This window comes from Grampus griseus, assembly GCF_964374135.1.
Source record: "Grampus griseus genome assembly, chromosome: 7".
Taxonomy (NCBI): domain Eukaryota; kingdom Metazoa; phylum Chordata; class Mammalia; order Artiodactyla; family Delphinidae; genus Grampus; species Grampus griseus.
Window position 1 is genome coordinate 22,549,917 of NC_139001.1, and position 27,549 is coordinate 22,577,465.

Consider the following 27,549-nt stretch of genomic DNA (forward strand, 5'->3'; position numbering starts at 1 on the left):
TTACTGTGCAGTCAAATCTGGCCCCTTAGACTCTAAAGAGGAAAAAATAAATCACTCCAAGAGAAAAATGCCAGGTTTACAGAAGAGTAAAAATGGAGAAAGTCAGTAGATGGTGAGCTGGCAGGCCAGAGGTGTCACCAGAGGAGAAACCTGTACAAGGCTATTTCTTTCTTTTTGTTCCAGAAATCCAGTTGTCAAGTCACCATCAAGCATGGATAATTACAAAAGCAGTTTTGATAGCTATATGCTATATATATTTTATATAGCAAGAAAGAAAGAGAAATTTCCTCTTAGTAAAATGTTCACTTTTGTCAACCCTAAAAGGTTTTGCTGGTGACCCTGTTGTAGCTGGCAGGAGTTTGTTTGTTTTCTCTTGTTTTAAACATGTGCAGTGTAGAAGGCATAGCATTCTCTCCTAAGAGCTCGTCATCGGGTGGGAATCTGTTCTACACAGTCTGCTTGCCTTGGCATTCGCGTTTTGAACACTGAGCAGGCTTCCACCAGTCCCCGTTGTGACAGTGACAGATGTTACATTCATCCACTTTCACTTCAATGCCAGCCGGAATGATCGTAGTTCCTGCAAAGCAGTTTGGACCTGGAACACATACATAGGCTGATTAGTTGATTAAGTGTGAGAGTCTCCCTTTCCTTCTTCCCGACCCCAGTAAAAAGAATATAACCCCCAAAGCCATGAACGAGTAGGTCAGACTACTCTTTTTTTTTTTAAAGAAGATGTTGGGGGTAGGAGTTTATTAATTAATTAATTAATTTATTTTTGCTGTGTTGTGTCTTCGTTTCTGTGTGAGGGCTTTCTCTAGTTGCGGCAAGCGGGATCCACTCTTCATCGCGGTGTGCGGGCCTCTCACTATGGTGGCCTCTCTTGCTGCGGAGCACAGGCTCCAGACGCACGGGCTCCGTAGTTGTGGCTCACGGGCCCAGTTGCTCCACGCCATGTGGGATCCTCTCAGACCAGGGCTCGAACCCGTGTTCCCTGCATTAGCAGGTAGACTCTCAACCACTGCGCCACCAGGGAAGCCCCAGACTACTCTTAACAGTGTATCTTTAAGGAATTTTCTAGTCATCTCCCTTAAACGCAAACTTTTAACTCCTACTGTCTTTTGCATACAGCTCATATTCCCCATGTATGTCGCACATTCAAAAGAAAAAAGATCCAATGCTCAAAATGTCTTATGGTCTGTTACTAAGTACGTGCAATTTTCTAAAGTAAGGTAAGGATTAAACTCTATTTGCTTTATGCTCTGGGGTGTAAATGCTGCCAGAGTGTCCCTGAAACCATCTAGCACGGTCAGCATCACTTGTCAGTACCCTGTGGCCTGTCCTCTCCCTTCCCATGGTGGGTTTGAGGCAATGAACTCACTCACTCCCTGGTTTTAGCGCTTCCCTCAGCCCAGTTCCTGGAATCCCGGCTTGTTTCTTGATAACAATGAATAATTCATGACCAGATGATTTATTCATGTCCCAAACAAGCTTTGTGAGAGGTTCATTTGATTTTTGTAAATGGAGTTCCTTTAATCTGCTGGTTATCTATTTTTTTAAAGAATGACCCAAAGGTTTGGCTTTTGAAAGTCAGCAGGAATTTTATTTTACTTTTTCAGATTCAGAAAAACTTTACTGAAAATGTCACTTGTTCGTTAAAGATAGATGTTTTTTAAAATTCACCGATCTGTTTTTTACTTCTTGTCTTTCTCCCCTTTTCCTTACTTTCCTTTTATTTTCTCTGTTTTTCTTTCCCCCCCCTTTGGTTTTTGTTTTCTTTTAACCATCCCAATGTAGAAATGCGCATGTTCGGTATTGGTGATATTATTTCTCAAATTTAAATGGGATAAAGATTGCTTCCCAAGGTGCAGTGGATTATAGCGGAGTGATGCAAATTGCTGTTTCTTAGAAACGACTTGGTGTAAGTCTCTGAGATACGTATTTAGATAAAGAGAGGGAGCATTGAGTTGTGTCTACTGGTGATTTATTCATCCAACATTATTGGCCACTTGCCATCACCACTGCAAAGTAACATGGCAACGTACATTGATATCAGTGCCCTACTTTCATTTGCTTACCACTTGGTAACAATTTACGAGACTATCTTTACCATGAAATAAATGAAATCGGGGTGATTTGTAGTTCACTTCATAATTGGAATCTTGCCTTTCTAAAAATGGTAATTATTACATTACAATGTTGATTTCTCAACACACAACTATTCAATATGCTGCAGCTTTAATCACCATTGTTTCAGAGCTCCCGGAGCTCAACTGTGCATTTATTTACCGACTGCGTTTGCGTACCTATGCCTTTCCTTCACTCAGGTCGACGGACACCTGGGGCGTGTGCCTGGGCATGAAGAGCCAGCAGGAATAGGAGGGATATAATGGGTCCACACGGATAAATTAAACGGCTTAGCGAACTGTCTTCTTTTGCCCAGGAGGTGCTTCTCCTTAAGATGCTGTGGTTATAAGCTCTTGGCCATCTTAATTGCCGATTATTTAAGGATCACTATATCAATTCCATAAGTCTTAGCGTTTAAGTCATTGTTTGATAGGCTGAACTGTCTTTGAGTCTACACCTCCCTGAGAAAATTCCACACCAAATCATGAATGTGTCCTGTTATTAGAGAACTTGGCAAGGAATCTTTTTCAGAACGTAGCTGGTTCTCCCATGACTGCTGTTGACAGACCTTTCTCAGCCCTGCTGGGTCTCAGCCAGACAGGGTCTGACCACAGCCATACTAACTTCAGAAATTGAACTAGATGAACACTAACTACAGTTTTCCCAGAACTAGCCCAGAGAAAGCAATAGTCTCTCTCTTTCCACTTCTCCATATCCAACCAACTGTTTTCACCCTAATTGTATACTTTTAACTTTTCCAGATGGGAAAATAATTTATTTTTTCTAAACACTGGCTCCAAAACAAAGAAGTCCCGGAAACAGAACAGGTAGAATGTTACCCAGAAAGAGTTTTCCCAGCTTCTTGAAAGCATTTGGAAATGTGTCAGTAGAATCTTCACACACTCTCTCTCCTCTGTCTCCCTCTTTCTCCCTCTCTCCCCACCCCCCGCTCCTTTTCTCTGTCTTTTTCTCTGTGTGTGTGTGGGGGGGGGCACACTACTGGCTCACAGAGGGCAGGTTCATCTCAGTGGAACAATAAGAGAAAAAGGCAGGGAGGGATCTTGGTAAAAAGAGATCTCTAAGTCATCATGCTTATCTTGAAGAGGGTTTTTCCTAGAGCTCTGCTTTTCATATCTGCCCCTTTTGGCATATGTTGGTACCACACAGTGATCAGCATGTATGTGATCAGCCTCTGTACATCCTTTCTTAAAACTCATTTAGAATTCCTGCACTCTCAGCTCAGGAAATATTAATTTCTATTGACTGACAGAATGAAATGAAAGATCCTTTGCACTTTGCCAGGATTGACCAGTCAAAGGCGCTGCCTGTAAATTACATAGTAACCTCTGGACAGTCTACTTGGCAGCCAGAGGTATTGTGCAGAATCGAAAACTCCTGTCTGATCTCATTAACAATGATTTTATAAGCACCCGTCTGAGAACTTCAGGTGTAACTAAAGCAAGCTTGTTAATAGCCTTATCTGCTTAAAAGTAATTTAGATAATTGTCAAGCAAAATGGTTGGCACTATTTAGAAATTCTTCTGGTCTTGGCCCTTTTTCCTTAATAGTGCTGACAGTACATGCTATTTGCTTTCAGCGTGTGAGTGTCCTACATGAATCCCTTACGTAGGAAATCTGTCCTTCTATCTACTCTCTTCCTTTTATTTGGGGGCTGCTTTCCTTTCGTCTTGGTTTACGTGAAAGAATAAGTTGCTTAGAAGAGTGAGCTCAATGGCAAAAGCAACAAATTTTAATGCTGAAGACTTGGAGAGACTCCAGAGGGTGCAGTGAAAATGATTAAACTGAAGGCTGGCAAATAGGACCTCTGAAAAAGGTTAAAGGGATTGGAATTATTTAATCTAGAAAGAGAAGACAAAGGTATAACTCAATAACTCTCAGGGAGTGAAGGCTTATTATGTGAAGAATGGTGACCAAATGTTCTTGCTTCTGGCACCCAGAATAAGAGGAAATGGAGATGCATTGATTCTCAAGGAATTAGAAGCTCCCACACAAATTACTCAGCGAACTGAGAACTGAGTGTGGCAGTTGCCAAGAGTGTGGTGAGGCCTTCTCTCTCAGAGATCTTTCAGAACACAGGAGGTCTCATCTGTCAGGTAGATTGAAATCGTCAGTTCCTTGAAAACAGGAACGGAGTATCTATTATTTCTCATGGTCCAGGCCTAATACTGTGTCTTGCAAATATTAAAAACTCAGTATGTGTTTGCTTAACTGAATGAAATAGTATGAACCAGCTAGTTATATATTGGAAGCAAAATTATTTTCTGAACTTATAGATCTGGCCTGACATATATATCAGGCCTAGCCCTAGTAATATAGAAATATTTGACCCATTGAGGAAGTTGGAAGTTGAAAAGCCAGTGGGTTTAGAATGACGAGTGTACTGAGAAGTGACTGGGAAAACAGTGGTGTTCTGGAGCTGGGCACTCCTCTTGGCTTGAAAGAGCCATTATTAAATATTCAGGAATTTTATAACCTTGTTGATATTATTTTGGTAGCTTGTAAGTAACATTTGGGAAGTATTTATGCCACTGAAATCAGCAAATGCTACAGATCAGGATTTTAACTGCCCCTCTCCCCACCTGAGAGCCAAATGATATAATCATTTATGTCACTGGGTTAGGGCTCAGGATACAGGGCATTACTGGGACTGTTAAAGATTTTGCTCCTCATTCTAAAAGCAATGGGAAGCCAATGAAGTATTTGGGTAGGGGTTCATGTGTGTGTGTGTGTGTGTGTGTGTGTGTATGCGCACACATAAGCATCTGTGCATATGCAGGCACGTCGATAATCATGAAGTAAAGACTGATTCCATAAACTGCACCAGGGTCGCCATATGATTGGTCCACAATGCACCCATCTTTGGACTGTCCATGATGTCTCAATGGAGGTAGGACCTTTGAGATTGCAGACAAAGAGTAGAACCCTCACAGGCCCTGGCCACTGTGTGATTCCTCTCTCCTTTGCTCTGAGGCATTAAAAGTATCTGCTGAAATGCTGGGGTAATATTAAATTACCATCAGAAATTAACACATCGGCTTGAATTAACTGATCAGATTACCCCTTATAGAAAGTAAGGTCCTAAGGGAAAAAGCACCAGGAAACGTGCAATTTCATCTGGGAAAAGGCAAAGGGTTGTTGGGAGGAGCAGGTAATTGCTAGGAAGACAGTTTAGCTGGAGTCTCTTAGGGGACCAGAGTCACTTTTAATCTGATGGAGATACTGGGCTGTTTGGGGAATTGGAGGATCCTATCAGTCAAACAACAAACCAGTCCTGGATAAGTGAAGCATAAAAGCACTAATTAAAGTTGTATGTAGAGGATATCCAGAATAGCCCAAGGAACCATGCCTGGAGGGAAGACAATCAGGAACAAGGGCCGACATCATGCCACAGATATGACCCAGTGAAGACACACCTTGGGTGCAGATATAGCAGCCTGCTCCGTCGACATTCCCAACCCAGGACCCCGGATGCTGCTATGAGGGCCATCAGCAGAGCCAGCTCCCTGACCAGAGTCTTGCCACGATGAGGATTGTGTAGTTCTTCTGGAAGTCACTAGCTTTCAGTGGGAAGTGTGCAGCAGGTGAGCCTGGGGACAGAGCCCAGTCAGATTCCTGCACCCTAGCTGCAAGGGAGGCTGGGGCGTGGGTACCTGGCATTTGCAGCTTCTCTAGGGAGAGAGAGACTTGCTTCATACATAGAGGATTCCCCAGTCACAGGAAGGAGGCAGTTGTGCATTTCGGATGCTAAGATGGATGGGCAGAGGGGTCAATGAGGGAAGATTTCATGTGCTTCAAAATTTTTTCTCTGGGGCTGACTGCCAGTGTGCTTGTCCAACAATCAGGTAAGAAATATTCAGAAAAAGACCACTCTAAGCATGAGTGATACAGCTGTTAAGACAGAGCTCTTGCCTTTGGGGAGTTGACATTCTAGTGGGGTGAATCAGACAAACAATAGAAAAACACACAGGACATTTCAAGTCATTCTGAGCTATGAAGAAAATAAACAAGACAGTGTAGCTGAGGGCCTAGACCCAGGGAGGGAACATTCGTTAGAGTTTACAGAACATGTTCGTATATGTTTTCTTGTTTCATATTCACCGTAATGCTGTAAGGTGTCATCATGAATCCCATTGCATACATGAGGAAAGTAAAGCTCAGAGAGATTAAGGGACTTAATAAAAGGCAGAGAGCTAGATAACGGGAGAGCTTAAATACCAACCGTCTTATTCTGACTACTTTCCTCGAGGAGAGGCTTTTTTATGTGTCCTATCACTCCAAATGTCAGCCAGAATGGTACCCTTTCCTGTTCCTGACTCCCCAGCTTGCTCTTGTAGGAAGCTCGGATGAGATCCAGGTCCCGTTGGCAACAATGAATTCAATGAACACCTTGGGAGTTCTTTTTAAGAATTTTCACCCACGACCTTACTTCCTCCTCACATGAACTACTATTTCCTGTGTATTATAGGTCAGACAGTGAGACACGGAAGTATCAGTGACTTTCTCAGAGTCACAGCTAGTAAGTGATTGAGCTGCGACCCAGAGCCATTTTTCTAGGCTCCATCCCAGAAGTCAATCTTCCTGTGAGTAGGAGCTACTTTTCATTTCCTGCAAGGTTTTTTTTTTTTTTTTTTTTTGCGGTACGCGGGCCTCTCACTGCTGTGGCCTCTCCCGTTGCGGAGCACAGGCTCCGGACGCGCAGGCTCAGTGGCCATGGCTCACGGGCCCAGCCGCTCCGTGGCATGTGGGATCTTCCCGGACCGGGGCACGAACCCGTGTCCCCTGCATCGGCAGGCAGACTCTCAACCACTGCGCCACCAGGGAAGCCCTTCCTGCAAGTTTTAATAGCACCTGGGATGGTATGGGATGGATTAGAGGGAAAAGGTTAGGATGTTTAAATTCCTGTTTAAGTCTGTGTGTGTGTATGTGTGTGTGAGCAAGCACACATGTATAAGTAAAGGGAAGGTCTGGCTACACAATCCCTGTGGGGCAGAAAATTGAGCCCCTCTCCCAGCATTATTCAGCCTCTTCTCCGTAAGTGCAAAGCAGGAATTGCTCCCAAGAAGCAGATTTAGCTGAGAAAAAGTGTGGCTCTAGCGATCGTCTCCAAAGGCCACCAGGCTGGCGCTGAGATCTCTCAGTCGTAGATGCCCTGTTCTTGTTGCCCCAGATCTCCTTTACAGCCAAGCCTCCTCCTTCCCAGAGACTTGGAAAGCCAGGCTGGCCATGACCATTTTATAGTCACTTCTGGATTATAAACTGGTATATGGCGTCCCTGAAAACCCTTCTTCTGACAACAATTTCATATTGCCTGACAGGCCTTTTTTGAGTATTGCAATTTCTGGCCTTGATTTGAAAATTTATTATTGATGCTTGGTGTCTTTTAGAAATTGGCTGTAAACGATCTTCCTGCTGCATAAATGAGGCAGATTCCTATTGTGTTCGGCTATAAACAGCCTATATTTATTCGGCAGGGCATCTAAATCATTGTTTCAGCAAATAGGAGGCTTGTAGGCACGAGTCTGGGATTGAATTGGATTGGATTATGTTCATCCTTTTAACCGATTTTAATTCTCTGCTTCAGGAAGTCTGACAGATGTTATTGTGCTACCAAAAAGCAAGTAGGCTTCTGATCAGGTGAACCCATTTCCGACTCTTAAAATCTTGGAGAAAATATTTCTAGCAACAAGTAATGAGAGCTGATTGCAGTGAAAATTGAACGAAGTAACTGAAACCTCCCCAGTAGCACATTCCCGTGGCCTAGTTAGGCCTGGACAGAGAGCAGAGATGAGATTCGGGTTGCTGATGGGAGCCTGCAGACTGGAGAACGGGGTGCTGCTCTCTACCTGCTTCTAGACCCTCATCCCTACGTTACTTTCCAACTATTTTATTAAACCTGAGAACAAAAAGCTTCCTCAGATTAAGGTGGCAAGTCAGGAAGGATCGTTTTCTCAGAGGCTGCCCTAGAGGTGCCTGTTAATCATTTTATTTGAAAATTCAGTACTGCTGAACTCCCACACAAATTTCAGTGTGCGGGCTCTGGAGAGCTTTTTGGCCCTTAAGTATGTAAGATTTATAGCATGGTGCTTCTATTAAGCAAAGTCCGAAGACTGGAGAAGAGAGAGGAAGGACACGGTCAGGCTACACGATAGAGGTAAAGGTTGGCTGCTTTTTTCCTAATTCCAGGCAAATCAGCAGCTGTGAGAATCTGGCATCATTCACAGTCTGCATTAGCTGGCCCTGTATGTCCAGTCTCACTTTCACAAGGATATGTGTGGTCAGAAAATGGCCTGGTTTGCTGTTGTATAAAACACTCTCTGGTTAGTTTTTGCTTCAGATGATGAAATAGTCTCAGCCCAATTTTCCAACCTTAAACCAGATGACCTCCCCTTGTTAGAGCTTTCAGTGTTTTTCATGTTTCCTCTCAGCAATCCTAAAGGTAGGAAGAGCTGGTATTACTCTACCCATTTTACAGCTGAGGACACTGAGTTTCAAACAGAGAGGAGGTGAGGTGATTTACTACTTACTTATTTCCCAGGTGAGGCGCTTTATTTCGAGGTGAGCAGATAGAACTCTGGAGTCATACTGTCTACATTTCAGTCCTCCTTCTGCCATTTCCTGGAGGTATCATCTCAGAGTCCTCAGCCATAAAGTGGGAATAATATTAAAATAATAAGAGTATTTACCTTACGGAGATTTTGAAGAAGCAAATGAATTAACATAATGTAAAGTACTTAGAACAATGCCTATCATGAAGTAACAATAAATGTTAGTTGTTGCTATTTATCATTCTCATTATTATTACTGCTTGAGTTACCATCTGTGCTACTTTGGGTAGCTTATGGATTACAGGACCTTTGATTCCTAGTCTGTATTTCTTTTTTTAATTTTAAAATATCAGTGAAGAAATTAATATGGTTAATGTCAACCAGTATTTTTTGCAAAGTGAGTGGATGTACAACAAAAAAATCATTCCTATGTGGATTTTCCCCAGCTTTGTTTACTAGTTACCAGGAAGCCAGACAGTTGAAGAGAACAGCTGAATAGAGAGCATGACTGGGGAGAGTTAAGGGGAGATATATTAGTCTGAACCAGTTGTTGACTGTAGAAGAATTCATTAGGAAATTGATCTGAAATGATTTGCTTGGATGGTACAGACAACTGGTTTCATTTATTGGAAAGAAAGAGCCCAGCTATGGTGGGAGAATGTCTAAGGTAAAGGCTAACAAAGAGATTGCAAGCTAATTTATTTATTTATCTATTTTTTATTTTTTTTGGTTAAATTTATTTATTTATTTATTTTTGGCTGCGTTGGGTCTTCGTTGCTGTGCGGGCTTTCTCTAGTTGCGGCGAGCGGAGGCTACTCTTCGTTGTGGTGCGTGGCTTCTCATTGCGGTGGCTTCTCTTGTTGCGGAGCACGGGCTCTAGGTGCGCCAGCTTCAGTAGTTGCAGCACACGGGCGCAGTAGTAGTGGTGCGTGGGCTCTAGAGTGCAGGCTCAGTAGTGGTGGTGCATGGGCTTTGTTGCTCCACGGCATGTGGGGTCTTCCTGGACCAGGGACGGAACCCACGTCCCCTGCGTTGGCAGGCAGATTCTTAGCCACTGCGCCACCAGGGAAGTCCCTGCAAGCTAATTTAAAGAGAGAGTAGGCAATGATAGCTATCTATGGATTGATCAATTTATCTACCTATCTATCTAAAGGTTTCTGCTTTTTTATAGCATTTTCTTAGTGCTTAAAAAAAGGATAATGTGTAAATGTCCAGCAATGACAGAAATAATGAATTATGGTACTCCACTTCATAGACTCTTCTGTAGCCATGAAAAAGAATGAACTATAACATCTAGCTGATTTGCAGGGATTTTCATGAATTATTATTGAATAATAAAAGAATTATGCAGAGAAGTGGGTATAATATCCTGTTTTAATAAAACAAATATAGACAAACTTCTGTGTGCACATTTGTATAGAATTATATGAGGATGGAGGAAAAATAAAGAAGCACAAATACTAAGTTGTTAACGAGGATTATCTTGCTGGAGGAAGGGATTGCTGATGGGGGAGGAGGTGGGGATAGGACAAGTAGCAGGAGGAAAACAAGTGCATCATGAAATATTTGGTTCTATGTATAAAAATAAAGAGAAGTTTTAGACTGACATGCATTTTAAAATCAATGTGTACATTTAATGCTGTAATTGTTCCTTTTTTCCTTAAAATCTGTTAAATCGATAATGTGTCTGACAATCAGGTACATCTTAAAACTGAGAAAATGTAGTGAAAGTCATAGAAGTGGGCAGACCATGAAGAGCCCTCAGTGCCCCAGTTTTCTTGACTCTAAAGTTCTGTGGCACTGCTGTCCATGATAGCAGCCACTAGGCATATATGCCTATAGAGCACTTGAGATATGGCTAGTCCAAAATGAGATGCTCTGTAAATGTCAAAAACAGACCTCAGACTTCAAGGAATTAGTAAGTCTTTGAACGTAAGAGAAAAGGAGTAAAATCACTCATTAATATTTTTTATATAAAGTATGTGTTGGGTGACAATATTTTGGATATATTGGGTTAAATAAAATGTATCAATAAAATTAATTTCATCTTTTTACTTTCTAATGTGGCTAATATAGAAAATTGAATTTTAGAAAATTTACATAAATATGAAACTAAGTTTAGAGAATTTAAAACTCAGTGTACGTCTACATGATATTTCTATGGGACAGTACTGGCCCTAAGGAATTACAAAAGGATGAAGAGGTATTAGGAATGGCCAAGAGGAAACTAATTTTTACATAATTTGGGAGGAAGGAATGCTAGGTATGTGGAAAAGGGCATAACTGTAAGACAGGGACTCTCAAAACACGTGCCTTTGATCAGTAGTATCACTGAGAATATCTTTGAAATGCAAATTCTCCAGCCCCACCAGACACCTGATCAGAAACTGTGGGTATGGGGTCCAAGATCTGTGTTTCTGTGGGTTTTTTTGTTTGTTTTGTTTTTTTTTTGCGGTACGTGGGCCTCTCACCGCTGTGGCCTCTCCCATTGCGGAGCACAGGCTTCGGACGTGCAGGCTCAGCAGCCATGGCTCACGGGCCCAGCTGCTCCGCGCCATGTGGGATCTTCCCAGACCGGGGCACGAACCCATGTCCCCTGCACCGGCAGGCGGACTCTCAACCACTGTGCTACCAGGGAAGCTCTGTTTCTGTGTTTTAATAAACATTCTAGGTGATTTTGATGCAGGCTAAAATTTGCTTTAGGATAAGGCAGAGCTTGGATAAAAGCTGTAGAAGATAGCGTGGTTAGTCTGAGTTTTAGAAGATGCCTCAACATAGATTAAGCTTATCCCAATGGCAGTGAATGCAGCATGCTACACAGGCTTTTAGCAGTGGGTCATTCCTGAGGAGAAACTCTGAGCAAGAAAATGGTGGTTAAATGCTTCAATTACTTTCAAGTTTCAGCATCGGCCTCTGAGCTGTCATTATTGTGTTTCTTTGATAAGTGTGATTTCTATCCACACGATAGCTTTGAGAATCAGAGTCATGTGTGAAACTTAGCATTTGAAACCATTTTGGATGCTTTAATGACCTCACTTTCCAAAACCAAGTTGGTTATCACTGGAAAGAAAAGAATATATATTTATCTTTGGGATAGAAACAGGTTAGAAAAGATTGTAGTACTCAGTTTTATCTAACTTTCATATAAAAGATAGAATTTCTTTAAGCAACAAACTTTCTATCTCTGACAGCGAATTTAGTATCATCTTTAAAACTGCCTACCTCATTGATGAAAAAATTGCAAACCTATTTTCATTTTCTTAAAATGCTTGAGTGAACGTACTAGAATGGAAGTAGCGTCCTCACTGTGGGGGAGGGGCATGGGACGTGGGATATGCTTGTCAACAAAGTGGGTACCAACACACACACACACACACACACACACTATCCACACAGCATACTTCATAACGGAGATGAAACAGAAAACTTTCCATTTTCATTTTCTATGTTCAAAGACACAAAATGTCTTGCAACCGAAAAAAAGAAAAAAAAAAAAGGTGATGAGCAGGTTATTTCATTAGTGGATCATATGACCAGAGGTGCCCTATTGACATTTCCATGATTTTCATGGTCATGAATTATTAGACGTGCCATGGGTAAATTAAGAAACAAAATGACATTTTCTTTAATGTTCATCTAACAATGCCTGTAGATAGCTAATAACTGTGACACAGAAATGAGGACAAGATTAGTAAAAATAAATGGTTCACAAACTGTATACTGAGTCTAGTCTAGGAATATTTCTAGTCTAGAAATATAACGTTTAGTAGGCGGGTATATTTCCTTCCTGTATGGTTGTGGCAAAAGTAGATACTGAATATAAATAACAATGGGATAAAATTTGTAAAAAATAGTAAACATATTAAGGGGATTTAATTTGGTCTAGAAGTCAGAGAAGGGTGCCTTGAGGAGGTGATAGATGATAATGAGAGGAAGGGGTCAAAGGAGCTACATGTGAACATCTCCTAAGTGCAACAAAAGCTTGGCTCTTAGGGAAGCATTTAAGGTACTGCAGAGTAGAGAGCCAGTGGAAGCGGGGACCAAAGATAAAAGCAGAGACATAAGTATGAGCAATTTCTTAGTATTTAAAAAAAACTATATTTGGAGTTTTGGATTGCTTCTAGAGGGCCATTGAAACCATGCCATCATCAGATTTACTTTTTTTTTTTTTTTTTTTTTTTTGCGGTACGCGGGCCTCTCACTGTTGTGGCCTCTCCCGTTGCGGAGCACAGGCTCCGGACGCGCAGGCTCAGCGGCCATGGCTCACGGGCCCAGCCGCTCCGCGGCATGTGGGATCTTCCCGGACTGGGGCACGAACCCGTGTCCCCTGCATCGGCAGGCGGACTCTCAACCACTGTGACACCAGGGAAGCCCAGATTTACTTTTTAACTAGATTATGCTGGCTTCAATGTAAATAATGAGCTGGAGCAGGGGTGAGGGCCTTGTTGCAGAAAGTAGACCAATTGAATCAGTTCTTACATTAGTCCAGGCAAAGGTAAGTGTGGCCTAGACTAGGGTGGTGGCCGTGGGAATGGAGAGAAGTGAATGTATGTGAGCAGTATTTAGATTGAATCAACATGATTTGGTGGTGGAGCGAATGTGTGGAATGAGGTAGAAGATGCTCCTCAAGTTCCTGATGCAAGCAAGGATGTGGGACGCTGATGAAGGAGCCGGGTTTGGAGGAAAGAGAACGCAGTTAGTGTTAGGAACATTGAGTTTATGCACACGAGTCATCTAGGTGGAGATGAATAGCAGAATAGAATTGACTGAGCTGCCAGGAAGAGTTGGGTGTCCCTGGCAAACGAGTGGTAATTGAAGCCAGGGGAGTGGATGAGGGGTCCCTGGAGCTTTTGGTGTAGGGCAAGAAGAAAGAGGGCCTAGGACAGCAGATGGGACAGTTGGAGCCAACTAAGGTGACTGAAATGAAGTCTCCAAAGGGGAAGGAGAAAAAATTAGCAGTACGTGGCGTCAGAAAAGCAAAGGAAGGGAAATGTTTCTGGTAAGGGCAGTGACAGCAGTGTTGAATGCAGTTGAGATGGCAAATGAGATATGGGCTGAGAGAGGTTTATTGGTGACTCACAGGAGCACTTTCTGTGGAGTAGTAAAGGCAAAAGCCAGAAGGCTGAGGGGGAGGGATGGACATAAAGAAAGCCTGGTCAGTAGCTGAATGAGGCCAGAGTTGAGGGAAGATATTTAAGATGAGAGAGAGAGAAATATGTTTAAATGCTGGTGAGAGCCTCAGGGGGAAAGAAGAGTTGAATGTAAAAAGGTGGGATGTGGCGGGAAGATAATTGACAGAACAGATTCCCTGAGAAAGCAGTAGGGCATGGGATACTGTGTACTCAGTTGGGAGAGAGAGAACTTCTTCCATTTTAATAGGCAATAGGAAGCTACCGGAGTTTCTTTCTGATGATTTCTATTTTCTCTGGGAAGTAGGAGGGACTCTGCTGAGAGTGAAGGGAGAAGATGAGGAAGAGAGCGGGTTGACACAGTCATTCCGGGAATGAAAAAGATAGCAGCCTGGGGAAGCATAATGGAATTGTCGAACAGGCTGAGGGTCCAGATGAGAATGCTGACTATCATTTGCAGTGGTTCCCATTTGATGGCTCCTGTGATCTTCCCACTGGAGCCCAGCAATACTGTGGAAGAGTGCCCCAGGCAGAGAGCATCATTGAATAGCCTCGTGACCTTGGGCGAGTCACTTATTCTCCATTTCCTCATCTGTGAACTGGGGATAACAAGGGTACACATCTGGTAGGATTGTTGAGATTATTAAATGAGTTAGTACACATAAAGTACCGAGACTAGTTCGTAGATAGTGTACCGTGTACCCTGGATACTAAGTGGTTAGCTGTTCTCCAGCTTTGGGGTTTTGACAGGCATGAGATGATAGGAGCAAAGGAATGGGAAATATTAACGAGAGAGGTTGAAATTGTAGATGAGGAGCTAAACTGGAGAACAAGGGACATGAAGCCATGGATTTGGAAAATCACTAGATGGTTTTGTATTTACTGGAAGTCCTCCTGGTATGGATTCCTGGCCTAAAATTAGAATACGCTAGTTCTGCTGACAGAATTGGAGTGTTAATGGAAAATGAATAACAGTTTCTGAGCTCTGTTATTCCAGCTCCCCTTCTATACTTTGGCTTTGGTACCCAATTACACAAGGAATTTACATCAAAAAGATGTCGCTGTTTTGAGAACTTTACCTTAAAGCAGATCTTGTGTGTGAGACTTTACGTTCTGAATTCCTGTGAAATGGGAAAGTTCTTAAGAAAAGAACCCAATTTATAAGAGGCTACATTAAGGGAATCCCCTCAACTTAAGGCAATTTTGTTTAAAAGCTGTAAATTTGCCAACTCTTCCTGTTTTCCTTGAGGTCCACAATGCAATTTAAGCCAGAAAAACAATCAGTTTGGCCCAAGCTTGAATTGCTGCAGCATATCAGCCTCCAAAAGTGAAATTTAAAAGGAACTCTCAGCATCGCTGATGGGCCTAGACACTCACAGGTGTTATTTTGTCTCCAAGAATAGATTTTGTACAGTCACTCAGATCACACGCTGGGACCCTGGCCTTTAATCATAAATGTAAATGGACTTTAGACACCAACATTTATTTCCAGGGAAAATGATTGAGATTTTATAGGTAAAAATATTACTGACAAGGCTAGTGAGCTCTCTGAAAATAGTTTCATGCGCTACCAAGCAAATAAATAAAATACAATTATAGACTAGGGCCTGCCCCCTAGGAGTCTAGAAATCTTGATTTTATTCTTGCCCGGGCAAATGATTTTGTCTTAATTTAGAGGAGACATTTAGAGGTGGGGAGGGTGGAGAGAAGAGAGATCAGGGTGGTCTATCTCAGGTGCAAATACCACCATTCTTATCTCAAAAATGCCCCTTAATCTGTTGCCTTCCCAGAAATTGCCAATGGACAGATGTCAGTTATTAAGGATAGTTTATTTATTCATTTATTCAAAAGAATTCATTGAAACCTTCCTATATGCCAGAGACTGTGCACATCCCTGGAGTTACAGTGAGCACAAGACATATTCCCAAGTCTCAATGGGGTATACTCTAGCAGGAGTGAGGCAAGTACAAAGTTAGAAATAGGATTTTACAGGAAGGACGTATGAGGGAACCTAATCAAAACAGAAGAAGAAGGAGGCTTTCTGGAGATGCAAAGACTGAGTGGATCATGAGGGGTGAATGGGAAAAATTTTGGTAAAGAATCAGGACGGTGTGGTGGTGAGTGGGGAAGTTAGTGGCATAAGCAAAGAAGGGGTTATGGCCCATTGGAAAAATGTAAGAAATTGTGTAGAGTTGGAGCTTAGGGTCCCAGGAGAAGAATAGGGAGCTGAAACTGGAAGAGAAGAAAGGGCAGTGGCCAGGTTCTGGAAGACCTGTACTGAGTAGAAGAATGGACTTTACTATTACAGCACTGTGGGAACACTGAATAATTTTTAAATGGTAGAGGGCTGTAACCATGCTTATGCTTCAGCCAGATTGCTCCTGCTGCTGTGTGAGGTAGGGTTGGAAGGCCCCCAGCCTGGTGGAAGCAAGAGCAGTAATTGCTCCAGGAAAGAAATGGGGAAGGTCCACACGGAGCCAGTGGCTGTAGGAATGGAGAAGGGGGGATAAATTGGGGTGATCTTAAAGGGAGAATTAATAGAATGTGGATGTAAGTGATACGGAAGAGAAAGGAAATAAGATGATGTCCATATTTTTTGCTTATGTACTGGCTAGCAGGTGGTATCTTCCACGGAAAGAAGAAATGTAGGAGCTAAGGCAAGTTTAGGTGGAAGGTCCAGAGTTCAGTTCTAGACATATTGAGCTTCAAATGTCTTTAGCTTATAACAAGTGGAAAGCTTAGAGTAAGTAGTGGGATCTATGGCTTGAGATCTCATGGGAGATATTTAAACTGAAAGCACCAATTAATTTAGAAGTCTTCAGGATATAGATGGTGAATGAATACATGCAAGTGGCTTCTTAGGAAGAGAGAGAGTAAATAATGGGAAGATGACTATTGACAGAACCCCAAGGAACTAACATTTACGTCATGAGTAGAGGAATGGAGCTCTGAGAGTGGTGTGTGAATGGATGGTTATAGAGATGGGAGTAAGACGGTATAACAGAAGTTAATGGAGAAGAAGAGTTCAATAAAGAGTCAGTTCTGCTGGATGTTAAATAAAATAAGGGTTGGGCATATCCATTAAATTTAGTATCCAGCAGGCCCTGGATGGCCTTGGCAAAAGCATTCCCACGTCATTGTGGGGATGAAGCTGGATATCAGTGGGTTTAAGAGTGACGTGTGCACAAAAATAGGTAAATTATACTTTCAAGAAGACTCGTTTTGAAAAGAAGGTGAAATGTAGGGTAAGTGACGAGGGAGAGAACGTACTGGGCTGGAATTGAGTAATTCAGTCAACTTCTGAGTTTTGTTGCTGTTGCTGTTTTTAACATCAGGAGATGTGTCCATCTATGTGCTTAGAGGAAAAAGCCCCCAGTGAAGGGAAAATTGCAGGTTTGGAGAAGAGGAAGTTCTGCACGTTCTGGCAGGGATGAGTTCTAGGAGTTGTTCATCGAAGTACCGTGATCTTAGGGCCAGCAGCAAAGGCATCAGCAGAGAGCTTGTTAGAAATGAGTAATGTCGGGCCCTACCCTAGATTTATGCAACCAGAATCCACCTTTTCACAAGAAGGAACGTTCTCCTGAAATAGATAGGAAGATAAGGACAGATAAGTTTCTTGATGTTGGCCAAGAAGGGAGTTAAAATGATGTTATGTCATTTTGCTGTGAGGGAGTGAAGTGATTTACTGAGAATAAGTAGGGGGCAGCGCATGTAGTAAAAGAGAGCCGGCTAGTGGGGGCTGAATGGGTAGCACTGAAAGGGACGGCGAAAGAAACCCTGAGCTTACTGTGCTCTGCATGTGAATGTGTGGATATCTCCAACAGCCTAGGGCTGGTATAGGAGTGGGCAGACACTTAGGTTGATGAAGGTTTGGAGTTTTAGCAAAAGTGGGAGTCAGCAAGAGAGAGGGTGAATGAATGAACCACAGGGTCTCTGTTGGAAAGCGAAGTCAATGAACGTCAATGGAAGCTGATAGGCTGGAAGGAAATGGGCGTCAACCATAGTTATTTATAGAAATGAGAACTATTACACTGCCAGCAACAGTGGCCACTCATCCAAAAAAATCTCTTCCTTCTCACTGCAGAGTGTTTTTGTTTGTGTGTTTTACAAATAACACATCTAAAACATTCACTCTTCTCTCTCCCCTGGTCACCTATCGAACTAGAGTCTGAGGCTGTGCCAGGCGCTGAAACTGCCCACTAAAATAGCATCCTCATTGTGATACTGACTATGGCTTCTCAGTTCTCTAAACGGGAATAAGAAGACTCGTAAGATCTGGCTGAGGGCTTTAAAAGATCAGAATGATATTCTTTGCTACCTTGAATGCCCTTTTTTAAATAACTATTTGCAAAATGTATACAGGAAGTATGTTTTATGAATATTACACTGATTCTTCACCCAAATGTTTTTCCTTTAATTTTTGAACCTCAAAGCACTTTGTTCTTCCCTTATGACACTATTTAACTATACAGTTGGCCCTTGAACAACACAGGTTTGGACTGCACTGGTCCACTTATATGTGGATTCTTTTTCATAATAAATACTATTGTACTACACGATGCATGGTTGGTTGAATACAGATACAGAGGAGCTGCCTACATGGAGGGTCAACTATAAAAGTTATTCGTGGGCTTCCCTGGTGCTGCAGTGGTTGAGAGTCCGCCTGCCGATGCAGGGGACATGGGTTCGTCCCCCGGTCCGGGAAGATCCCACATGCCGCGGAGCGGCTGGGCCCGTGAGCCATGGCCGCTGAGCCTGCGCGTCTGGAGCCTGTGCTCCGCAACGGGAGAAGCCACAACAGTGAGAGGCCCGCGTACCAAAAAAAAAAAAAAAAAAAAAAAAGTTATTCGCAAATTTTTCACTACACAGAGGGTTGATGCCCCTAACCCTCACGTTGCTCAAGGTTCAACTGTGTGTGTGTGTCTCTATATATTTTTAACATAGCTCAGTAGTTTCATCCCTTCTAAGAGACTGTAAAATTGTGAATATCAGGAGCTGCCTTGCTAATTTTTATTGCATTGCTAAGCAAAGAGAAGGTTTTCTAGCTGCATCACAGGGTTCAGGAATAGGGTAGAGTATGCTAGAGAGAGGACTGGTAGAAGATTATGAAATGCCTTTTGTACCAAAATTAAATGTTTGTATTTTAACCTCTAAGATAGGCAGTCACTAAAAAGTAAAGTAGGGAAGTGATATGATATGCATCTTCTGGAAGCTCACGCTGTCCAGTCCAGAGAGTGGAGTACTGAACAGAGATGTGTAAGACGAGAGCAAGGACATGAGTTACAAAACCATTGTGCTCGTCCAGTTGAGAGTCAAGAGTCTGAAATGAGGCATAACTTTCAATATGGACAGGAAAGCTTTCATATACTACATTGTAGGATTTAATGACCTTGGAGCGGGGATGAGACAGGGGAAGAAGCCTGTAGCTCACTCTGGGTTTCTGGATTGGGTGACACAGGTAATGCCATTCACTGAGATGGGCAGAGAGAGAAACAGGTTCAGGGAAGGGGAAGGGGATGGTGATGATGGTGGGGAGTGATCAGTTTTAGAAATTCTAACCTACTTTACTTATGGTAATAAACATTGGTTGAATACGCTAGAAGAAAAATGAATATGAGACTCTTTTGAACTTTAAGGAAGAGCCAAGGTTGAAATGGAAACATGTTATTAAAAATGTTTACATTTATTTCCCCCAAGTGGAATTTAGAAACCACTCCTACTGCCAGGTCTGTGGTGGGGAAGCAAAAAAACATCTGGTTGAAATTCCACTGACCTTTAGATACACCTGAGTTTTCCTGCGATGCTCATTTTGATTCCAAATGGTACAGCAGAGCCCTAGGGACTGTACTTCCTGGAGCGTTCCACCAATAAAGAGCATTTGTGCAGCACTTGCATTGCACACGCAGCTTTTTGAGCCAACTTGGTTCTAAACACTGAATTGGGCACTTTTAAAATATTTACGTATCTGAGTTTGTTACTTCTTCACATCAGAAAGTTTGCAGAGTGATTGTGAAAGAGGTTAGGAAGTGAAGTCTCTGATCCTGTCAGTGTTTTTCTCTGAACCTTAGCAGAGGCACATAGATAAGGCAATGGAAGGGGGCATCAAGGATGTCCTGATTAGGAATCAAGAAGGAAGATTCAAGAAATGCACCCTATATTTCTAGACAGGTCCCAATTCTTCACAACATAAATATGTGGCTAGGTCAACTTCTTACTACAGCTTGTTTCCAGTGGCAGGACTTAATGTTGTCCTAATTACTTCTTTTCATTTGTGATTCTCTGATACTTTTGAGGGGGGTATAATGTCCTAAGTACGTGGAGCTTCTGTTTTTGTGTCCTGTTTGCTGTACCACCTGTGGTAAGCTGAATAATGGCCTCCTTGAAATGTTCACATCATAATCCCTGGAGCCTGTGAATATGTGACCTTATGTGATCAGAGGGGGTTTACAGATGTGATTAAACTGAGGATTTTGAGACAGGGAGATTATCATGGATTATCCACATGGGCCCAACGTAATAACAATTGTTCTTATACGAGGGGGACGGGAGGATAAGAGTCAGTAGTAGGACATGGGATTTGGGAAGCAAGAGATTGGAGTGATGAGAGAAAGAGTCATGAATCAAGTGTGCCGGTGACCTCTAGGAGCTAGGAAATGCAAGCAAACAGGGTCTTCCCTGATGCCCAGGGGAATGCAGCAGCCCAGCCTACACCTTGATTTTAGAACACCACCCCTTGAGTCAACTTGCAGATGATGCTAGAGCAGGAAGGGTCGATTTAGATTTCAAGCAGTATTTCCCAATGGATTTTAAAAGAATTTCAAACTGTATATTGATTACTAGTGCTGTTATTAGTGCTCTTAAAAAGAATCTCTGGAGGGCTAAAAGTTTGGTCCACCCTAAACACAGAAGGTCAAAAAAGTTGCCCTTCTTAAGCAGGTTATTGTGGTGGCCACTTGGCAAATTGTCTATGTTGACAACGTGGTTAGATTTGACTGAAGCATTTGTTGTCTGTCCTGACCTGCTTTCTGTGTACTTAAATCAAGGATTCTTCAATGCTTTCAGAATGGGACTTTGCTCCACTGGATTTGGTTGAATTCCCTGCTCAGATCTGAATTTGCAGGCAGCATTTTAGAGTATTTATATCCTGTAGGGAAAACATGAACATTTATTTATGAAGTTAAGTCCTGGCTTGCCCTGTTCATTTTCAGAAATCAAAAGTATATCATCTCTGCCAAATGCAGTTTTTTAAAAAAATTGCCCACGCAGATCCTAGAGAATATTGGCATAACATTTTTTACAAACTTGTGTAAATGTTTTAAGCTTACAAATGACAAGCCTTGTGTTGTCAAGTAGTGATGAAACATAACACAAGGAGAGGCGGTGAGTCACATGGCTTAACAGAACTAACAAGTTCTGAATAGTACAAGTGACTAATTGCTCTGCTAGTGTACTCCGGGCGACGAGCCCTAGAGAGGAAAACATTCATGAGTCAGAGGATTTTTGTAGATTTAATGACAACCCTAGAATTACATTAGCATTGCCTCCAAATTGAGGAGACATTGAAGAAAGCAGAATTCAAATGAACTGGTGTGACTCAGTGTGAAACCTAAATCAATGAAAAAGAAGCTGGAAGAAGAAATAAAAACTCTCATGCATACAGAAGAGGAAAACCTTCATGTATTTATGGATTCACTCAACAAGCTCTACTCAGTGCCTACTGTGTATCATGCACTGTGCTTTTTCAGGACAAAATAATTTGCTTCCAACGGTGAATATGGGAGAATAGTCCTACTGAGCTGAGAATGAATGAGGTCTCGGCAAGACTGTTTTCCACTAAAACCCAGGTACTTAGAGGATGTGCTTTTACTTATTTGCATCCCATGAATTTCTGTACTTTTGGGTATCTGTGACATTGAACGTACTTAGAACACTTTCATGATTGAGTCCTGTTACTAGGGGAGAAAGCTAGGTCAGATTTTGCTGAGTTTTGTTGTGCGTGATCTTCAAGGAGTGCCACTCAATTGGTCTCTTACTCCCCAGGAACTTTCATATCGAGGCTGGTATTTATCATTAAAACAATTAATTGTAGCATTTATTTTTAAATAAAGCCAGGAGCACAGATATTAAGAATCACAGATCACTTGGTGGAAAATCTTTGAATATCTCCTGTGCTGTCAGCCCTAGTAGATTTTACCTTGTCCCAGATTGTGTATGTAAAACGTTCCCCAGCCCGCTCGAGGCTGGATTTATCTACACCTGTCTGTTTTGTGCTACTCTTGCTTGAGTTCTACGTTTGATTCAAGGATTTTAGGACAGTGTAAACTCAAAGGTTTGAGGAGGTAACCCCAAGAGTTCTATTTGTTTTCCTAGAATTGACCCAAGCCCTCAAATTATTGCTGGATACGTATAGTGGCATTCAAGGGGTTCTTCAGACCCCAATTAACAAAATGCCACCAGTTCCAACTGCCCATCCTCCCTATAGGGCCTTCTCTGCCCTGGGTTCTGTTCTCTATTGCGGCATCTGTCACAGAAGGGTATTTACTTACAAGTTCATGTCCATGCTGGACTTTGAACATCACAAAGGCACTCGGCACAGTGTACAGAAGGAGTTCAGTAAATGATTGTAGCATTTATCTAAATGTACTCCTGAAAGGAGGTTTTGCCTTTGGTATTAAAAATAGGGTATCATTCTCCTTGGGATTTCTTCTGTGACTCTTGGTTTTGACAAAGAATCACTTGAACATGCCAACTCTACCAATGAAAACCCTTCTCACTCAGCCACTTACATGGTTTGTGACATTCAGTGCTCTCAGTGTTTGCTAAAAATGATGTTCATAAAAGCTGGAACTTTAGGGATGGAAGAATGACATTTCAAATGTGCCAACATGATCATGTGTCAAATGACAAGGTTTCCGAACAGGGCATGAATTCTTCTGTTGTTAAAAACCTGATATTTGCAATAATGACTTGGCCTGCCTGTAAATGCTACACTTGATTTTTATGAAACTAATGACATCTGCCGCGTAGAAGTGCACTATCACTCCTACTGTGGCCATTTCTAGAATAAAACAGAGCTTTTGCATGTTCCCCACTAGAACGTTCCTGAGAAAGGAAGGAAAACGTTAGAATTCAGGAGAATCTAGGAGATGTATAAGATTCAGCAAACAAGATCTAGGGAGCATGTGCTTGAAAGAAAAATAGCACAATGAACATATGGTAATCAAACTGAAGTTTTGTACATCTTAGTACCTTTGTGCCAAATGCCGCAACGTTTCCTTCTCACTGCTTAGTAAATGGGTCCAACCATAAGAGGAAATGAAAGATTCAACATCACGGGAAAGAAGAGATGATTAAGGCTTAGCTTGCTGGATGGTTTTAGGGGCAGTTAATTTCCTAGAGCTATGCTAGGGTTGTTTCTCTCTTGTTTATACAAATTACCTCCCCCATTCAGCCCCAAGCAGGCTAATATTTATGCTCTGTCATGGGATTGCAAATCAAATCCAAAAGTTAGTGAGTAGGGTTAGAGATGGAGGTGAGGGGAGAGTGAATATAGAAAGCGCTTACAGGAAGAGAATTATTTTTGGTGAGCATCCCTCAGTTATTTTTGTTAGTTCCAGTGTAAAAAATTCGAATCAGTTGATGCTGAATGGTTAAGTGATTTCACGGATTATTTTCCCTCTAAGGTGTAGGAGTATGGAAAATCAGGTATTCCTCAAATTGTATCGTGAGGACCAGCGGGATATCACAGTTGTCTTTGTGGTGAGATTCTTGGAACATAGTTGTCCAGGATGTTTATGGAATTTCTTGTTTTCTCTGATCGTCTACCAAGAAATTTTTTTTTAACCATATTTTTAATTTGTCTGAAATTAAAAAAAAACCAGCCTTATTAAAATTGCCACAGATAAGTTTTTTTTCAGGAGAGGTATCAGTGCTTTTAGCTTTCTGCTAGCTCTGAAACAGATATCACATTATTTTAAAAAATGTTTTGTTTCATGTAAGATGCAATGTTTGTTTAGACTTAGTATTACTGTCACAAATACGTTTTGTGTTTTGAGCAGAACGATGTCTTGTTCAAAACACACCCTTTGCAATGATCATGTGCTACTATGGTACTTGGTTAAATATAAGTTATGTCATTAATCCACCAGGCAACAGCCATGGATCATTCTGTATTTTCTACAACAGCTTGGATAGCGCTGTTATGCAGCGTGTTGGCAGAGATATTACTTAAGGATGAGCAATTAATAATAACAGCTTTCAAAGTGAGAGTGTACACAGATATAGCACATGCCAGTGCATCTGAAGTACCTGGTAGTTTTTTTTTTTTTTCCTATTCAACTAATCTTTACAAAATACCTGTGCTGTAGATAAGTCAACTTTCCAGACTGACTTTGACTCTTTTACTACTTTGCTTTTATAGTCTATTTTATAATTCTCCAAAGTTCTATTGAAGAATACATACATCCCATACTCTTCATAGCAGCTACCCTATCACTGCTAGAAGATGCATTTAGCGATGAATTCCTGGACACTGGACACTTTACATCCTGCTATCCAAAGTAATAAACATTATTTTACCATTTAAGTCACATGGAGTATGTGAAAAATCAGGATAATTGGGAAGCAGCATAGCATAGTGAATTTGGGAGCCTGGGTTCAAATCTCAGTTTTGCTCCTTACTAGTTGCATACTCTTGATCAAGTTACTTACTTTGTCTATGCTGTAGTTTTCTCGTCTTGCAAAATGGCATAGTACTAGTACTTACCTCATAGGGTTGCCAAAGGACATAAAATAATGCCTTAGTACAGTCTAAGAGATTAATCCATTAAGTTCTGTAATCTTCTCAGAAAATTTGCAAAGAATGTAGTAACATCTCCCATTAGAGACAAGAAAATTGGAAATCAGAGAGGGTGAAAGACTTCCCAGAGGTCAGTGTCAGATCCCTGCACCATTCACCATTATTCAGTCACCTGTTGGTTACCAAGTCTTGGCTCGAGAGTCTTTACCCAACTATGAGGATGGAGTGGCAGGTGGGTCAGGGAGTATCAGGGGCACCAGTCTTAGGCTGGAATGTCCTAGGAAAGACAGCCAGGTGTAAGGGGGGTTCCTGGAAGGTTACCAGGCCTAAGGAACTTGTAAGTTACAGGGGGGCTGAAGAGAGGCACTGTGCCGTCCAGTCTGGGTCAGTGGCTCCAACTGGCTGCCTGCTGGCGGCAGCCACTACCTTCCTGAAGGCTTTACAAGCCAGATCTTCTCACAGCACTGGGTTCTAGCTACAAAATGGACCAGCACCTCTGAGGACACATCTCCGTGCCTGTACAGGCACATGCCCCAGAATATTCTGAATGCTAGGCCTTGGCTGTTCATGTCTGGAGTCCCTCCCCTGTCCCCTCAAATGAACACAAAGCAACGGACTTGGAATCAGAGGCCGGGAGCTCTAATTTCGGTTGTGTCTTTTCAGCTATATAATCTTTCTGAATCTTAAATCCTCATTTTTAGACAGGGATAGGAATATCATTCCTGTATTTTTATCCTCATAGGGTTGCAAGTTTATCAAATAAAATAAGTGAGAAAACATTCCCATAACTTGCAGAGTGCTGTGGTATTCTTATGTCCATAGTCACAATATTGGCGAATAATCACACTTCCTGGGTGCACCATAAAGACTCCAGGTTTTCCTCTTCCCCAGAAACACAGTGAAAGTGAAGCCATTTGGCAGATCTGGCTGAAAGCCAGGGTTTCTTAATGCCCTGTAGGAACCACTTAGCACTGTGGAATTAGCCAGACTGTTTTGGATTTGAGAGGGCGTGTAGGACACTATTTGGAATTCCCTTGTTTATTCAGTTAAGTTGAGACCTTGCCAACCATCTTTATTTTCCTCTCTCATGTCTCTTGCTTTCTTTGGTCAGTGTATTGTGCTAGAGGATGACTAACCTGTAAGTTTTCTGGGAGCAAATACAACATAGTTTGTATTTCTGGAAAGTGCTCTGGATAAGACAAATACTTTTTGTTGGTTATAAAATAACTATCTTGAAAAGCCCCTATTTATGAAATGAGAAGGGAAGAACCTGATGATGTTGGTTTGGTTCGCTTGATTAACTTTTTAAGTTGTGAAATCGAATTCGGTTTTCCCTATAATTTCTATTAAATTGAACCACACTCACGTGAAATTACTGTCATGATCGGTATAGTTTTTGTAGTTAAACCGAATATATTTCAAGGAAAACTCCCTGGAGAATTGAGAGGCCTCAAAAATGAATCAGAGTTTGGCTCGGTTGGAAATTATGTTTGAACACATCTGAATGAAATCATTCCTGTTCAACCTTTTTAAGAATTCTGGAGGAACATGGGGAGGGGTCTTTTTGTAATTTAACTTGGAAGTCAAGTTTTCACATTAACCTCAAAGGGCTGCTGTCACGAGGTTGCTGTTGCTACTGAATATCTGTCAGAGAGGTGCACGCTAAATACTGCATTCTTTTAGGTACGAGTCATTCTATGAGTAGGATTTAGATTTTTCGGTGAGAATCATCAGGAACTTACAAAGAAAAGGACTTAGTGTGATACAGTGACAGTCTAACGCAGGATGGGCGTGCAAGAAATGTTTGCCGAATGAAGGAACCTCAAGTTGGCACATGGTTTCTAAATTGTGCACATGTTTCGGTAATGGGAAGATTTATATAAAACCTTGTCTTGGATGAAAGTGTACGAAAATTGTACAGCCATTAGCTATAATCACCCCGGGATAAATCCATTCCTAGAGTGGGAAAGGCAGACAGAGGATGAAGTTTGAAAGATTGGAAAGGGCATAAGAGAGACACTCGGGGGATAATCAGATGCAGGGAGCTTGTTTTGATGGATGCCTGCAGCAGTTTTCGCTTGCTTGGGGCACCCGGTCACCCCGTGGTGGACACTCGCTAAAATAGGAATGGCCTCTGCAGCTCTAGCGCCGGCATCTGGATGTTGCATTAACTGCACATTTCTGAATGATGTCAGGGTCAGTCGGAGCCAGGCAGCAGGAGAAGTTTTCAGTCACTTCAGCTTTGCTCCCACCCCTGTGTTAGGACCATCACGTCTTGTCAGCAGCAAGCGCTCACTGATGCGCCAAGCATGGAAGATGGAAAGGCACTTGGCGATGCTCGTCCCCAGACAGGCGCACAGCTGCTGAGTCAGGCGCCTGAGAGGCACTGCGCTCCTGGTCGGGTTTTGAAGGTGTGGGTGTTATTTTCCAAGCTGCCTGGAAGCTTGGTGGGTTGTGTACAAATGATCAGATGCAAATCGTCCCCAGTGATCACAGCTTGTTTTCCCCAGATTTTAGTGTGCTGCACTCAAGGACAAGCTGAATTCAGGGACTCTGTTACTAATCTACCGCCAGAGCCACCTAAGATGCCGGGAAGCCCTTAAAGCCAGACAGACTGTCATCGGCATCCTATGCGCCCCGGGGAGCCAACACTGTCCCATAATGAATGCCCTCTCCCACCTGAGCAAGATAAAACAACCACGCAGCTCTTCTGCAGCTGAACTTCCCTTCTGGTGGCTTTTTATTATTATTCTAAATTAGATGGAACACTTTTACCTCAGGAAAAGGAAAGACTCAACAGTGCTTACTCTTCCCCAGAATGCTAATGCTATTCTAAAATTCATCTAGAGTACAGGAGGGTCAATGACTCATTAAAACCTCCACATTATGAGGGTAAATGCATTAACTGCTTACCACCAAAAAAATAAGCAGT

The 27,549-nt window shown here is 42.1% G+C and overlaps 1 protein-coding gene across 1 annotated transcript in view; it reads right to left on the reverse strand.

Annotated features, from left to right (window-relative positions):
• Positions 1-446: 446 nt before the first annotated feature.
• Positions 447-27,549, reverse strand: part of VWC2L (von Willebrand factor C domain containing 2 like) — a gene marked incomplete at its 3' end in the record, with an annotated part of 149,478 nt that continues 122,375 nt past the window's right edge. Inside the window, exon 3 of the mRNA XM_082658352.1 lies at positions 447-595. Coding sequence (XP_082514478.1) covers positions 447-595 — 149 coding nt within the window. The remainder of the gene's footprint in view (positions 596-27,549) is intronic.